The 15,603-nt window shown below is 31.1% G+C and overlaps 1 protein-coding gene across 43 annotated transcripts in view; it reads left to right on the top strand.

Moving 5' to 3' along the window:
- The window catches only part of LOC105258647 (calcium-activated potassium channel slowpoke), a 114,173-nt gene that overhangs the window by 33,446 nt on the left and 65,124 nt on the right, over positions 1–15,603 (top strand). For all 43 annotated transcript variants that reach the window (XM_025412482.1, XM_025412478.1, XM_011270048.3 and 40 more), the window contains exons 3-5: positions 14,073–14,134; positions 14,696–14,792; positions 15,169–15,432. In XM_025412482.1, coding sequence (XP_025268267.1) covers positions 14,073–14,134; positions 14,696–14,792; positions 15,169–15,432 — 423 coding nt within the window. The remainder of the gene's footprint in view (positions 1–14,072; positions 14,135–14,695; positions 14,793–15,168; positions 15,433–15,603) is intronic.

Genomic DNA, 15,603 nt, shown 5'->3' with positions numbered 1-15,603 from the left:
TATGATGTAAATTGATTATTATATAAAATAAATATTAAATTTATATAAATAATATAATATATAATAAATATTAAATTTATATAAATTTTTATACATTTTTATAAAAAATACATTCCTCATTTTACATTTAGAAACTTTTAATGAGGATGCTTAATATCTAATAAATGATATGAAATTATACAATAGCTGTCCTTGCTTATAGAACGAGCTTTCTCCACAATTAAAAACTTATAATTTTAGCTATCTTCTCTAAATCTAATTTTTGGAAGGTCGGTGAAAAGCATAACTCACAAGTAATATGTAATATATATGCGCTGTCCAAGAATACATGTAATTACAAGAATAGTCTAGTGTCGGCTCGTGTCAAACAGGCTAATTAGCATGTGTTCGTGATTCGAATTACGAACATCGTTCGTGTCACCTGAGACATTAATTCGTGATAGTGTGAATTGTCCAATATGTCTTTAACGAGGAAATTGCCTATAAAGCAGATTATAAGGATTGAAGGACTCCATTTACATCCGTTTGGATTCGCAAGTGAAAAAAGTGAGCGAAATTGTATCAATGCTTAACGATCCGATGCTTAGAATCACGTATGTAGCATAATATTGTTAACTCTGTTTCGATATATGTGCACGAGCCATGAACTATAAACAGGAGGATAATCATATCTATAACTACAATATCTGCGAACTAAGAAATTATTATAACTTGCTTATAATTATCTTATAAAAAGCATGCAATGTGTTATAAATAATAATATGGAAAAAAAACAATATGAAAAAAATAGAACAACCGAAAAGATAATCAATACGAGAATTGGTTGGGTAAGAATAATTATAATATTGACGTTTATTGAATTGACATAGCTATAAGTACAATATAATATTGAATAAAAAATATAAAGAAGGCAATACTTTTACTGTTAATTTGTTCATCTATTTCTGATTTTGCTGCTCCAGCAGTTTCATTAAATTTAGTAACAGCTGTGTCTCTCACCTGTCACGCAACATGGGAAGAAATAATTAAAAACAGGTTTATATATATATATATATATATATATATATATATAAATCTTTTATTAATTATTTCTTTCCATATATATACTTATATATTTTTATTTTTACATTTTATGTTTCTCTAACTGAGGACAAAATTTATTATATATATATATATATATATATATATATATATGTGTGTGTGTATATATATATATATATATATATATATATATATATTTGTGACAAATTCATCCCAAAGTGACAAACAGCAAAGACGCATGATATATAGTTTTCCTGGATATCTTGAAAAATCGATGTAGCCAATGCCGTGGAAGGTCCGATATCTCCGTACATCGGCAATTTCCTCCGAAATTTCTACGCGCGCGAAAGAAGAATTACACTCTCGGGTGACTCCGGGTCCTCCTTGGTTTTCGTCGTTGTCCTTTCGGACGAGCAATTGGTCGGAAAAGCTTCCGGCAACGAAGAAGGACGAGCCACCAGGCAACACGGCAATGATAACCCAGTAACCCACATTCCCGTAGCACGGGATCGGATGGTGGGAGCGAGCTGATGATGACGATGGTGGGCGGCCAAACGTTCGGCTGTTCTTCCGAAAAGAGGAGATGGAGACCTCTCCGTCGTGGTCTGCTCAGACGCAAGTTCAAACGTAAAGCTACCTCTCTCGTTTCTCTATCTACCTGCCCTCCGCTTCGGGGGTTGCTGCTTGCTCTCGCCGAACCGTCCTTCGGTCGTCGTCGGGTGCAGCCGCACTCCGTTAACCCGGTGACGTTCGCATGTATAGTCAGCTGTGAAAGAGGGAATCGGGGAGGAGGGTACAATCGATACCCCGGTCACGGTGATAACAACTCCCCTCCGACACCGCGCATTTACGACTATTATCACCTGATTCCTCCATCGCAATGAAGGGAACGGAGCCGAGATAAGTCCGGACGAAGGGTCGAACGGTAGAACTTTGTTCGTGAAACTGTGTACGCCATGTTACGCAAGCCTCGCCGCTGCCTTCCCTTGCGAGTGCGCACTTTGGAGAACAACGTTAGGGGAGAAAATCAGGAATGAGCGCGGAACGGAAAACTACATAGCGCACCTGGGTGTTGCGCTATGCATATTATGTTGTGATTGATGAGAACTGTGTTGCGCTCCAGTTGTTTATCGTCATGGAATTGTCGTCATAGAATAGACGTTGACGTAGATTTTTTTGTTTGTAGAAAGAAAAAGGGAATATTATCTAAGGTTTTCAAGAAAATTCTATTAAGTAGAGAAATGTGTTATTAAATATAGTTATTCGACGAGGATCATGCAATTTTATCGCAATTTGCATTATAATGACATAAAAAATTTTATATTTTGAGAAAAAATTTTGAGAATATTTATCAAATTTTTTACCGATATTTTACATATTTCTCTCTTTCTGGATTTCATTATAACTTTTAATAACGTATGTAAAACCTCGGGTTTATAAAATATGCGGTTTGTAATGCATTGATTTTTACTATACATACTGTGTAAAAATTTATAGGATAAAATGCAACTATTTCTATAGATTTCTTCTTTCTCTTTCCAGATATAATAAAATAGAGAACATTTTAGATTAAGGATGTTTTGTATGTACAATTCCAACAAAAAGTAGCTGAAAATAATATTAACGAATATCCACTTTTGGTGTATTTCGAGTATGAGAAATTATGTGGAATATTACAATTTGATAGCTACAGTGCAGAGATGTATTTTTTAAATATTTATTGCGTTTTTACTGAAATATTCCGAATTTTATTAATCGAAATGATTAACTTTTGGCAGAGAATTTTGCCTTGTGACAGATACATGGCTAACTTCATTGAATTATATTTAATATCTTTTTAACAAGTTAATACTTGTATAATATTATTTGACCAAATCTTTCTTCTGTATCTAAACTTTTGCAAATTTTAAACAAATTCTGAATATTATTTCCATGTGTTTTTGTCATTTGAATCGACGTGGTTATACGTTTCCCATAAGAACACATGTTAATATTCGGTGCAAATTAAAATCCTTATAACTTGTAAAACGTTTTAGTGAATCGATTTAAAAATTGCACTGAACATTCTAAACATTCTAAACATGTAAGAACATTTTGTATCATTTTTATTAAATTCTCAATATTTTGAAAATAGATACAAAACATCCTTAAAGATTCTGAATAATAATTGAATATATTTATCTAATCGAATATATCTATAGAAATGCAAATTAAAATTCTTATAACTTTAAACGCTTTAGTGAATCGATTTAAAAATTGCACTGAATATTCTAAACATATGTAAGGACATTTTGTACAATTTTCATTAAATTCTCAATATTTTGAAAATAGATACATCATAAAAAATAGATAAAACATCCTTAAACATTCTGAATAATAATCAAATATATTTATCTAATCGAATATATCTATAGAAAATAACCGAGTAGAATATTCCTATAAAATATTCTTCTAAGGAGACATAACAACGATACCAGCCATTATCTCATAGAACATCAGATGAATTATTAAGATGATAATTGATACTGTAAATTTACTATATATTTTTACTTGAAATTTCTTATTTTTTAATAAAAGAAATTCATTATTTCATTTTTATGTATTATGTTAATTCGGTGCAAATTAAAATCCTTATAACTTGTGAACGTTTTAGTGAATCGATTTAAAAATTGTACTGAAGATTCTAAACATATGTAAGGACATTCTGTACAATTTTCATTAAATTCTCAATACTTTGAAAATAGGTACAGAACATCCTTAATTCAATTCAGTGCTTGCAAAATCGTCAATTATACCAACTTTACATTGATTAGTATGAGCCTGCGGGATATATAGCTTCAGCAAAATAAACTTCTTTCTGACGCTATAGAAAGTTGCGTGGCTTAGGGAGCGGGGTATTTAATTAAATGAACCACCACCCTGGGGATAGCAAAGTAAGCCGCTCGTTTGATTAGACTGTACTAAAAGGGCGAGTCGTGGCTTTACCTAGCAAGATAGAAGAGGATGGATGCCAGATACGAGGCGAGTGGATTCCCCACATGTACATGTATCACATCTCGCGATCTTTTATTCAGGATTACGCCGAGTCGACGTCATCTTGACGTTTTCGAATATAAGGAAAATATTTGATTTGTAGAAAGCGCGCGGAAATTCTGACAATCATTGCCAGATAAGAAAAAGGTGTGATGTTTGGATGCACTTGAATAATTTTTATAAAGAATTATGTGTGATGCGTCACACAGAGACGCCAAGATATAAATATATCGTGAGTTTCAATCTGAATATACTATCAGCACATGAGTCATGTTATGAAGTAGCGCACTATTTTCAGTGTTTTTTGTAGCTCAGGAAATGATTGGAAAAAAAAATTTATATATATATATATATATATATATCATTTCTTTAATGTCTAAATACTATTTATTTCGCAATCTGTGTGTGATAGCTATTATAAATTTACAGCTCAATTTATAAGGTCGAAACAATTCGTAAGAATGCTGTTCTTGAAAGATATATTTTCATAATTCTCATAGCTAATATAATGTGACTCTCTAATACATTCTCAACACAATTATCTCTGAGAGGTGCATATTTACTGACTTCGCAGAAGAGTAGAACACACTGAAACTGTTCAGTATCCCGTCAACAATACGTAGCCAGACGTTTATATGGCTGACAGCCATTTACTATGAGTTCTCTCTCCGCCATTATTAGGGTAACATCTAATTATTAATCTAATTAGTACTAATTATCTGTTGCTTTTGCAACAATTAATTCACAATTTTGTAATAACAATTATCGTATGCATATTGTTCGTAATCTTATCATCTTTTTAAAATGTCTATTAAATTTTAAAATAATAGTGCGTAAGAAAAATGGAGAGAATATGTAATATTTTTTTCTATAAACTTTACATTCAAAAAATGAATTGCTCATTTCAAAAGATGATAATATATATTAAAATCATATTAAAATTATGCAATTTTTTTACTCAGGGTTAAAATATTTTTTTCTTCGAAATAAGTAATTCCGATACACGTAGAATCCAAACGTAATTATTATTATCGATAAATCTTTCGTTAAAAAGCAAAATAAAATCTCGAACAATACCTTTTAAAATGTCTATTAAATTTTAAGATAATAGTGCGTAAGAAAAATGAAGAGAATAATATGTAATATTTTTTCTATCAACTTTACATTCAAAAAATGAATTGCTCATTTCAAAAGATGATAATATATATTAAAAATCATATTAAAATTATGCAATTTTTTTACTCAAGGTTAAAATATTTTTTTCTTCGAAATAAGTAATTCCGATACACGTAGAATTCAAATGTAATTATTATTATCGATAAATCTCTCCGTTAAAAAGCAAAATAAAATCTCGAACAATACCTTTTTTACATAAAACCGATTTCATAAAGTTGGCGCTATAGAAATAGCAAATGCAATATTAGTAACGCCATTTAACACTTGTGACAATTTAATGTAGAGGATATGTGCGGTATATCCGTTTATATGCTACACTTTATTATTCCCGAGACAGAATAATGGTTTTTACCTCACGCGCGACTCATTTTATCCGCTCGTGAATTTCTCAGAGTATCAAGCGGTTCAGGTTCGGTGGAACTTTCTCTTTATCAATTCACGAAATAAATAACAAGTGAATTTTCTAAAGGACATCTCGCGAGAGAGGGTAATCCGCCATTTGCTCATCTCGCCCGCATGATTTTTGATGAGGTAAACGAAACAGCACGAACTTCTCCGACACGGCCCTGCGACCGTTTTCGGATGACCCAGATCTTCCAGTGCAGCAGTAGCAGCAGCAGCAGCACGCCAGCCGTGCTGCATGCTGGAACGATGCATCCGGAGACCCAAGGCGGATATATGTGGAGCGTACGTGCGCATCCAGCGACCCACGTGTGTAACATTCGTATGTGCACGCGAGAGACGTAGCATCCGCGAAATTGAACACGGCTCGATGGAGCTCAACTACAACTTTATTTTCTTATAAAGAAAAAGAGACAAAGAATGAGAGAAAGAGAGAGAGAGAGAGAGAGAACTTGCGCGCCGGTGCGCCCAGCCGAATACATTTTCAATAGGATATCCTTTGAATTTTGGGGAAAGATTGTGTTGCGCAATATTCGGAATATTTTTGAATTATTTCGTTGAAATACTTTGTGCACTCTCGATCAGCCGAAAAACTAAAGTATGCACTTTATTACTATAGTTTAGATCGCGTGAGGAATCATACATAACAGAAGAGAATTTTTTGGGCCGCCATGGCGAGGGAAAGAGCAATAAGCTTTGCATCACACATTCAGCTGATATATTTTTCAGCGATGGCTTTTTAAAAATTAATTTACCCGAATAAAAATATAGAAATGCAGGGAGACAAATTCACTTCGTAAAATTTGGAGCTTTATAAAAATCGAAACGAGATATGAGAGATATTATTAGGGATTTTATTTACGCGTTGAATAAATGTTAATGTAAAGTGCCGAATAATTTAATTAAATTGAATTATACAAGAAATAATTCATCGATATTTAAGGATGTTTTGTATCTATTTTCAAAATATTGAGAATTTAATGAAAATTGTACAGAATGTCCTTACATATGTTTAGAATCTTCAGTACAATTTTTAAATCGATTCACTAAAGCGTTCACAAGTTATAAGGATTTTAATTGTACATCCTTAAAAATTAATTTACCCGAATAAAAATATATAGAAATGGCAGGGAGACAAATTCACTTCGTAAAATTTGGAGCTTTATAAAAATCGAAACGAGATATGAGAGATATTATTAGGGATTTTATTTACGCGTTGAATAAATGTTAATGTAAAGTGCCGAATAATTTAATTAAATTGAATTATACAAGAAATAATTCATCGATATTTAAGGATGTTTTGTATCTATTTTCAAAATATTGAGAATTTAATGAAAATTGTACAGAATGTCCTTACATATGTTTAGAATCTTCAGTACAATTTTTAAATCGATTCACTAAAGCGTTCACAAGTTATAAAGATTTTAATTTGCACCGAATTAACATGTGTTCTTATGGGAAACGTATAACCACGTCGATTCAAATGACAAAAATACATGGAAATAATATTCAGAATTTGTTTAAAATTTGCAAAAGTTTAGTTACAGAGGAAATATTTGGCCAAATGATATTATACAAGTACTAACTGGTTAAAAAGATATTAAATATAATTCAATGAAGTTAGCCATGTATCTGTCACAAGGCGAAATTCTCATCCAAAAGTTAATCATTACGATTAACAAAATTCGGAATATTTCAGTAAAAACGCAATAAATATTAAAAAATACATTTCTGCACTGTAGAAGATCAAATTATATTCCACACAATTTCTCAAAATATACCAAAAGTATTCGTCTACCAAAGGATATTCGTCAATATTATTTTCAGCTACTTTTTGCTGGGATTGTACATACAAAATATCCTTAAAATGGAAGAAACAAAGAAAATTATATTCTCACTTATTATTATCAGATACTAATGAGATATTAATTTCTAATAAAAGAAAAAGCATAACTAAAATATAAATAAAATCTAGCTGATAAGTTGAAAATCAAGGTAATATAAAGTTTTATTGGATTGTATTTATTAAATAGATAGATCAAAGATGAAATCTTATTAATAGAAGAATTCTTAGAATTACATTTTGTATGTATATATATAAAATTTATCATATAATACATCATAATTCAAGAATTGTACGTAATCTGATCTACTTCATATTTCATAGGACACATTCACTATCAAATACCACAAAACGATAAAGATATCAGTATAATACATATAAGACACATTCACTATCAAATACCACAAAACGATAAAGATATCACTATAATACATATAAAAAAATAACCCATGTTTCTTAAATTCGAATAACATCAGTAATATAGAGAACAGTGAAGCGATATCAGCCGTGCATGAAATAGATTTCCGTAATAGATTTGTTCGCGATTTTTACGACGATTTGCGTACGACAGGTTCAGTGCATAATTCGCCAAACTCGGGTCAAACTTTTCTGCTAACGAAGGAGTTGGTCGCTCCTCGTTAATGGTTGATACCCGCGCTTCAGCACTATACTGCCGGCAGGCCGTGAAATTGTTCGAAAATTTAACGAGAGGGTAGCTGGAAGGCAGCCAACCTGGTGAAATCGATCGGCCGGTAGAGCACATAAGCTACGTCTCTTTATTTATTTACGCTACGTGTACGTGTACACCATATAGACCGCCCTGTGCGAGCTCCATGGCCGATAAGTTGCAGTATTTTATGTGCGTCCACCTACTTGATGGCGCATCGACTTCGTCTGCAGTCGTCTTGAATTTTTCTACGTTCTTTACCTTTCTTTTATTGATAACGTGGATATCAAGGAACGAGGGATACCTTTAATAACGATCTCTCTCTATTTTTACATTATACTCTTGACGTTCTTGGCGCCGTTATCCATAGATTTAACTCCTAAAGAAATACTCTCTCTCTCTTCTCTTCTCAGTAAACATAATAAAAGTTTCTTGTAAATTCAAAATCCGAGATCGATATCGATTTATACGAGCTTATCAAGCTCGAAATTGTTGATTCGTTACTTAGTGTTTTACACAAACTATCTTAGATCCATCATATCAAGTCTTACAAAAGTTCTAATAAATTTGGGATTGATTTTTGTTTAGAAAAAACTTAAGAGAAAGTCAACGTACGTTATAGGTTTGCAATTTTTGATTTCTATATCTTAGTAATAAAAGGATTTCTTGTTTAAATTTAAGTAAAATGCAATTCATATTTTCATTGAAAAATTAAAATTTTATTATCAATTTAAATTTGATATCAATTTTTCTGATTATTGATTAAAGATCGCGATTAATGTAGTGAATTTATAATATTAAAAATTAATTGTAATTAATCAAAACTCTTCAAAATAAAAATTTGATCATGTTTATATTATCCAAAAGTCAAAAGAGCACGAAGTTATCTTCTACGTAGGATATTGAAATATCTGATTTTCGCTTTATTTTACAGAATAATGTTGTTATGCGCGTAACTGAATTTATAGATTTCTTTCGCAAGCGCTGATTCATAATAATTTTGGATGCGTCGTAAAGCTTTTTTTTCTCTTATCATAACCTATTGAAATAAGTTATCTGAGAATTGTAACATTTTATGTAACGATCAATGATGTTATATATGCATTTACAATAGTAGAAATATTTGTACTTTATACTTCAATATGCGCTATACAATAGACTGTACATATTGACGATGTTTGAAAGCCATTAATCGTTTGTCCTACTTTAATTTAGTTCTTTTTGGAACACGCTATGTTACCTCGAAACTAGCATAAAATGGTTACAAACTATGATAAAATACATGAAATATGAATTAAAATCAATAAGCATGTTGTAAAAGTAAAATATAAAAAAAATATATATTGTACAAAACAAAATAAAAAATGTATAGAAGCAGGCACAAAACTTTATCTACAAAAATTGAATGTATCGTGATTTTTTTATTGTAGTTTTATAATTTTTACACAATTATAAGAATTATATGTGAAATTACATTTTGATTAATTCGAAAAGAGGTGAAATTTATACCTTAGTGATCTAAATTGTACAGGAATTTGTATTCTTTCATCCGAATGCATTGGAACTATCAATAATCTCGCTCTTCAGCTAATTAAACAAATTAAATTATTATTTTACATATATTTTCCTTGTTGGCAAAAAAGAGAATAACTCGTTTTTATTTATATAAATTTATAAAATAAATGATTTGAAGACACAAAAATCATGCGGTTTTCTCTGAAAGAAAGTATTTCTGAGAGAGAAACATTAGGTAATTTATTTACGCTTTTATAGTGCACATTTATCAAATTTTTAAAATTTAGAGTCACTTAAAGTTAATTATTTTGAGATAAGAGTTATTTTATTCGATGTTATTCATGAAAAAAAGCAGAAGCGATTGTTTTTAAGGATGTTTTGTATGTACAATCTCAGGAAAAAGTAGCTGAAAATCAATATTGACGAATATATCCACTTATATATTTTGAGTATAAGAAATTGTGTGGAATATTACAATTTGATCTTACAATTAGTTACAGTGCAGAGATGTATTTTTTAATATTTTTTTATATATTATTTTATATATTATTTTATATATTATTTTATATATTATAATATTGCATTTTTACTGAAATATTCCGAATTTTGTTAATCGCAATGATTAACTTTTGGCAGAGAATTTCGCCTTGTGACAGATACATGGCTAACTTCATTGAATTATATTTAATATCTTTTTAACTAGTTAGCACTTGTATAATATTATTTGACCAAATATTTCCTCTGTATCTAAACTTTTGCAAAATTTTAAACAAATTCTGAATATTATTTCCATGTGTTTTTGTCATTTGAATCGACGTGGTTATACGTTTCCCATAAGAACACATGTTAATATTCGGTGCAAATTAAAATCCTTATAACTTGTAAAACGTTTTAGTGAATCGATTTAAAAATTGCACTGAACATTCTAAACATTCTAAACATGTAAGGACATTTTGTATCATTTTTATTAAATTCTCAATATTTTGAAAATAGATACAAAACATCCTTAAAGATTCTGAATAATAATTGAATATATTTATCTAATCGAATATATCTATAGAAATGCAAATTAAAATCCTTATAACTCGTGAACGCTTTAGTGAATCGATTTAAAAATTGCACTGAATATTCTAAACATATGTAAGGACATTTTGTACAATTTTCATTAAATTCTCAATATTTTGAAAATAGATACATCATAAAAAATAGATAAAACATCCTTAAACATTCTGAATAATAATCGAATATATTTATCTAATCGAATATATCTACAGAAAATGACCAAGTAGAATATTCCTATAAAATATTCTTCTAAGGAGACATAACAACGATATCAGCCATTATCGCATAGAACATCAGATGAATTATTAAAATGGTATCCGGGGAATTGTTCAGCTTGTAGCGAGAGTGTGCCCATTGTATGCCCTCCTTCAGGAAACCATCACTCCTACCTGGTAATTTCATGTGTGAAACCGTTTATCAAGTCAATTTGCCGTAACGGTCGTTAGGAGCACGGTAGATTTGATAAGGACTTAAATCGATGATACGGGAGTTCGTTGGCTCGTAGGGGGCGGCCAACAGACTTCTTATTATGGTCTTTAGCGCGCGATAACCCTGAACTTTAAAGCTCGCCTGTCGGCTAACACGGAAACGTGGCTCGGCTCTCAACTCGTTTCACCACGTGATCTCCACGCGCAGCAAGGGAGCCGGTTAAAAATAATCCGAAAAGTGCATCGGGGAAGTTCGCGATTCTCCGGGTGCATCGCACTCGAATTCACGCGAGATTGACTCGCGGGATCATCGTCTCCTCTCTGGAATACTCCTCTTTTTGCTTCCTCCTCCTCCGCTTTTATTTGTGATCGATGTCTCCTATTATTGTACTCTGTTTCCTCGGCATTATAGTCGGTTTATTCATTCGCTTCTCTTTCGTTACTTCATCCTTCTCTTGTATAACCACTTCTCTTGCTTCTTCTCTACATCATTCTGTCGAGAACCGCATTTGCTGTCTATTTTCGCCCGGTGACTACGTATAGGGTATTCGTTCTCATGAGATCAACGCGTCAGGAATATCATGCGGTATGCTGGTGAAAGTTTTATTTTTCTCCCTCTCCTCTTTCCTCTTGCTTTTCGCACTTAATTTACATTGACGCATATCTCTTCGTGTCTTCGTTAAACGGACCTATAAAGGAAATTCACGGGAAAGTTGCTACGTGGATTATAAGTACAAAGTAGTTTTAAAGTAGAGAAATTACACGGGCACGTTTCTGACGTGTCTCCAGAAAATCGTTCTTCTTTGAACAATTTCTAAAGAAATGCCGTTGATGATATGCAGACCTAGCAGAATATATAAAGTAGAAAATCCTTTGAAAAACTAATGTCTATCTCTTGGCATGAACATTCTGATATCATGATGAAGAGAAAAAATGACGTGTATTTATTGAATTTTTTTATATAGCGGACACAAATAAGTGCTTTATCATTATATGCAAAATAGAAGATATGTAAATGTGAATGTCAAAAGTAACTTTAACTAATAATAAATATTATTTATATTTTGCTATCAATTTTAGATGTACTTAAATTATTTAAGAGTTTATATATAATTATATAATTATTATATATTATATGTAATATATAATAATTATTATATATAATTATTCAAGAGTTGGCTATATCTTTTACTATTTTAGCTTTCTCAGAAGTCTTATACATCTCTAACAATGAATATCTTATTCTTTTACGTATACAGATAGCCGGAGAATCTCAAATGAATATAGAACAGATATCTCGCGCCATAAAATATGAATATCGATATAATCGCTTATAAGAATATTACATTCCGTGGAAACCATTCGTTATTTCCATTTAAATAAATCGAATATTTTCGCAGGGCTAAGAAGTATGAAAAGAAACATGTGCAAAAAGAGAAAGAGAGAATGATAATTATCTTAAGATGGATTAATATTTTATTTAATGTGTAGCCATGTGTATTAATTCCTCGAAGAGCATTATACATGCGTGTCTTTTTGCCTAGTTATGTAACTTGTCGATGATTAATCATAAACTACATAAATGCCATTCGAACTGTCATTATGCATATCCTTTTGATATAGGGATAATAAGGATTGCCAGAGTACTAATGGATTCATAGCTTACAATCCTGTATGCGGACGCTTATCGACCTCGTGTTGCGCGCATTACATAGTAATAATTACAATTACGCATATCGCGCATAATTGAGCTTAATTTTAATTTTATTGTTTATAAAAATTGTAGATAATTAATCATAGAAAATTAATTAGATAATTATCTATTTTATTGTTTATAAAAATTATAGCTGTGCAACCCGTAATTTTATTCCGGCGCGATGCATATTTAAATATTTTGCGCGAGAGATAAATTCTTTCTCTTTCATGTTTCGATTTTCACAATTCGAGTTACATGACTTGCATTTCATTGTTTGCTAAATAATGAAATTCACAATGAGAATTTTTATTTTGTTCACCTTTTTTTCAAACTTAAATATTATTTGTTTTTATGCGTGAAGCCATTTAACAATATTGGATTTTAATTATTCCGCAGTATTATTCCGATACACGTGCCAAGCACTTTCCGTTTTTATTTAATTGCGGAATTGCAAATTATTGTGACTGCAAATAGTCCTATTTAACCAATAGGTTAACACAAATTACTTACTCATTGTGCAAATTACTTTAATATCTACGATTTAATGAACCGTTTGTCTTTGAAACAATGATGGTAATTAGTAACACTAGTCACTTAACGAGCAACTTAATCGGGTCGTTAGTGCGTTTGTTTTCGAGAATTCACGTAACTTTAACCCTCTGTTGAGACTAATTTGATGTTATAGCGATTGTTAATAATATCGTCAGAAACTACAGCATTTTTGCATATAGTCTGTATACTGAGTATAAAGTGAATATAAAGAGACTTAACGCTTACCATAAACATTATTTTACATTTATACTGACAGCTATCGGCTAGATTTTACGCGTGTTGCATATCGAAGATAAAGCGATACTGCAGTTTAATGAAAATATTCGCAAAGATACTTACGTGAGTTATATGAAGTTACGTGAACATTACTTCCATTGTGCGATTTTGATTGCCTTTCGTTATTGCCGACTGAAGGATTAATCGAGAAATAACATTACACGTCATATCTTCTAAAGGAACATGGATGTTTGAAATGGTGCAAATGCAGCTATGATTTTGAAGAGAGAGTTGCAAGCACAATAAAAGATAATAAAAAGTACAAATCTTATTTCTATATTTAATGAAATTGTATATGCATAAGAGCAATTATCTATTTAATTATCTATTTATCTATTTATTAATAATTATTTCATTTGTGTATTTTATTGTCTGTTTCAGGTGGTGTTAGTTTTCATTCTCAGTATAGCGTCGCTTATAATATACTTCATCGATGCCTCCAGGTGAGTAATAGATATTAGATGCATAGCTTTTAAGTTTCTCGAACACATTTACAAATAATTATAATTTATCAGCTCACTATAAAAGATAAAATAAAATTCAAATAAAGGCATTGAGAGCTTAGTTATAAAATTAAGTCATCAAAGAAAATTATATATTAATCATCGATAATTACATCAAATAATATAGAAATTTTTATATTATTATATTTTTTATATATTCTTGTCGTGTATTTACCTTTATGGTTTTATTAATTTCTATATTATTTGATGTAATTATCGATGATTAATATATAATTTTCTTTACTTGAATTGCCTTTACTTGAATTTTATTTTAACATTTACAAATATTTAATATTTTGTGTAATATTGGAAATGCGATGCTGAATAATAATATGTAATAGAGTTTGTTCTCGCGGAGTTTAATTTATTTTGCGGAAGGATAATCGCTAGTTTAATCGCCGCTATTTTAATCGCTCTCTCAGTGTTGCTTTTTTTAAGACCGAGACCTTCGCGTAAGAGATGCTGACCTAACATCCGCGATCTCATGCTTTCATGTTACAGCGAAGAGGTGGAGCGTTGCCAGAAGTGGAGCAACAACATTACTCAGCAGATAGACTTAGCTTTCAATATATTTTTTATGGTCTACTTTTTTATACGCGTAAGTAAGATCATCCATTTCATCGTTCAATTTCTCTACTAATATGAAAACTCGATTTTAAATAGAATGCTAACAATTTAAAAATTCTATGTAACTGTTACCTTAATATTGCTTATATTTTGTTCTTTATCTTTACATAATTTTTTTTAATATTGTAAAGATAAAAGTTGAAAAAAAAAGTTTTCATTAAAATTTAGAATGGTCGAAAAATAATTCAAGTTTATAAAAAGAGCGCTTTGTAAAACTTTTCTATTTATATTCTGTGAAAGTTTTTTGAAATGGTTCTTTCATGAAGGATAATATTTGTATAACTAATTGATCTGTCATAAGTAAACTACGTATGTAAATATATTTCTCGTTTCTACGATTCGCGTAGTTTATCGCCGCCAGTGACAAGCTGTGGTTCATGCTGGAGATGTATTCGTTCGTGGACTACTTTACGATACCACCGTCCTTTGTGTCGATATATCTCGATCGGACGTGGATCGGACTGAGGTTCCTCCGAGCCCTACGACTGATGACGGTCCCTGACATCCTCCAGTACCTCAACATTCTAAAGACATCGAGTTCTATTCGTCTCGCCCAACTCGTATCCATCTTCATCTCCGTCTGGTTGACCGCTGCTGGCATCATTCATTTGGTGAGACAATCTTTTTTTTGTGCATTATCTAAATAACAACTGTTTAATATATTGCTCTAATTATCTTGAATCTTGAATTATACAGTCCTGCGAGTTTTGTTTTTAAGATGCAATAGTCATTTCCGACGTAATTTTGTGAGCTGAATCTGAATTTGGCCGCCGAATTTGCGT

The sequence above is a fragment of the Camponotus floridanus genome, unplaced genomic scaffold, assembly GCF_003227725.1.
Source record: "Camponotus floridanus strain SB8 unplaced genomic scaffold, Cflo_v7.5 scaffold51, whole genome shotgun sequence".
NCBI lineage: Eukaryota > Metazoa > Arthropoda > Insecta > Hymenoptera > Formicidae > Camponotus > Camponotus floridanus.
This window is presented reverse-complemented; position numbering and strand designations above follow the sequence as displayed.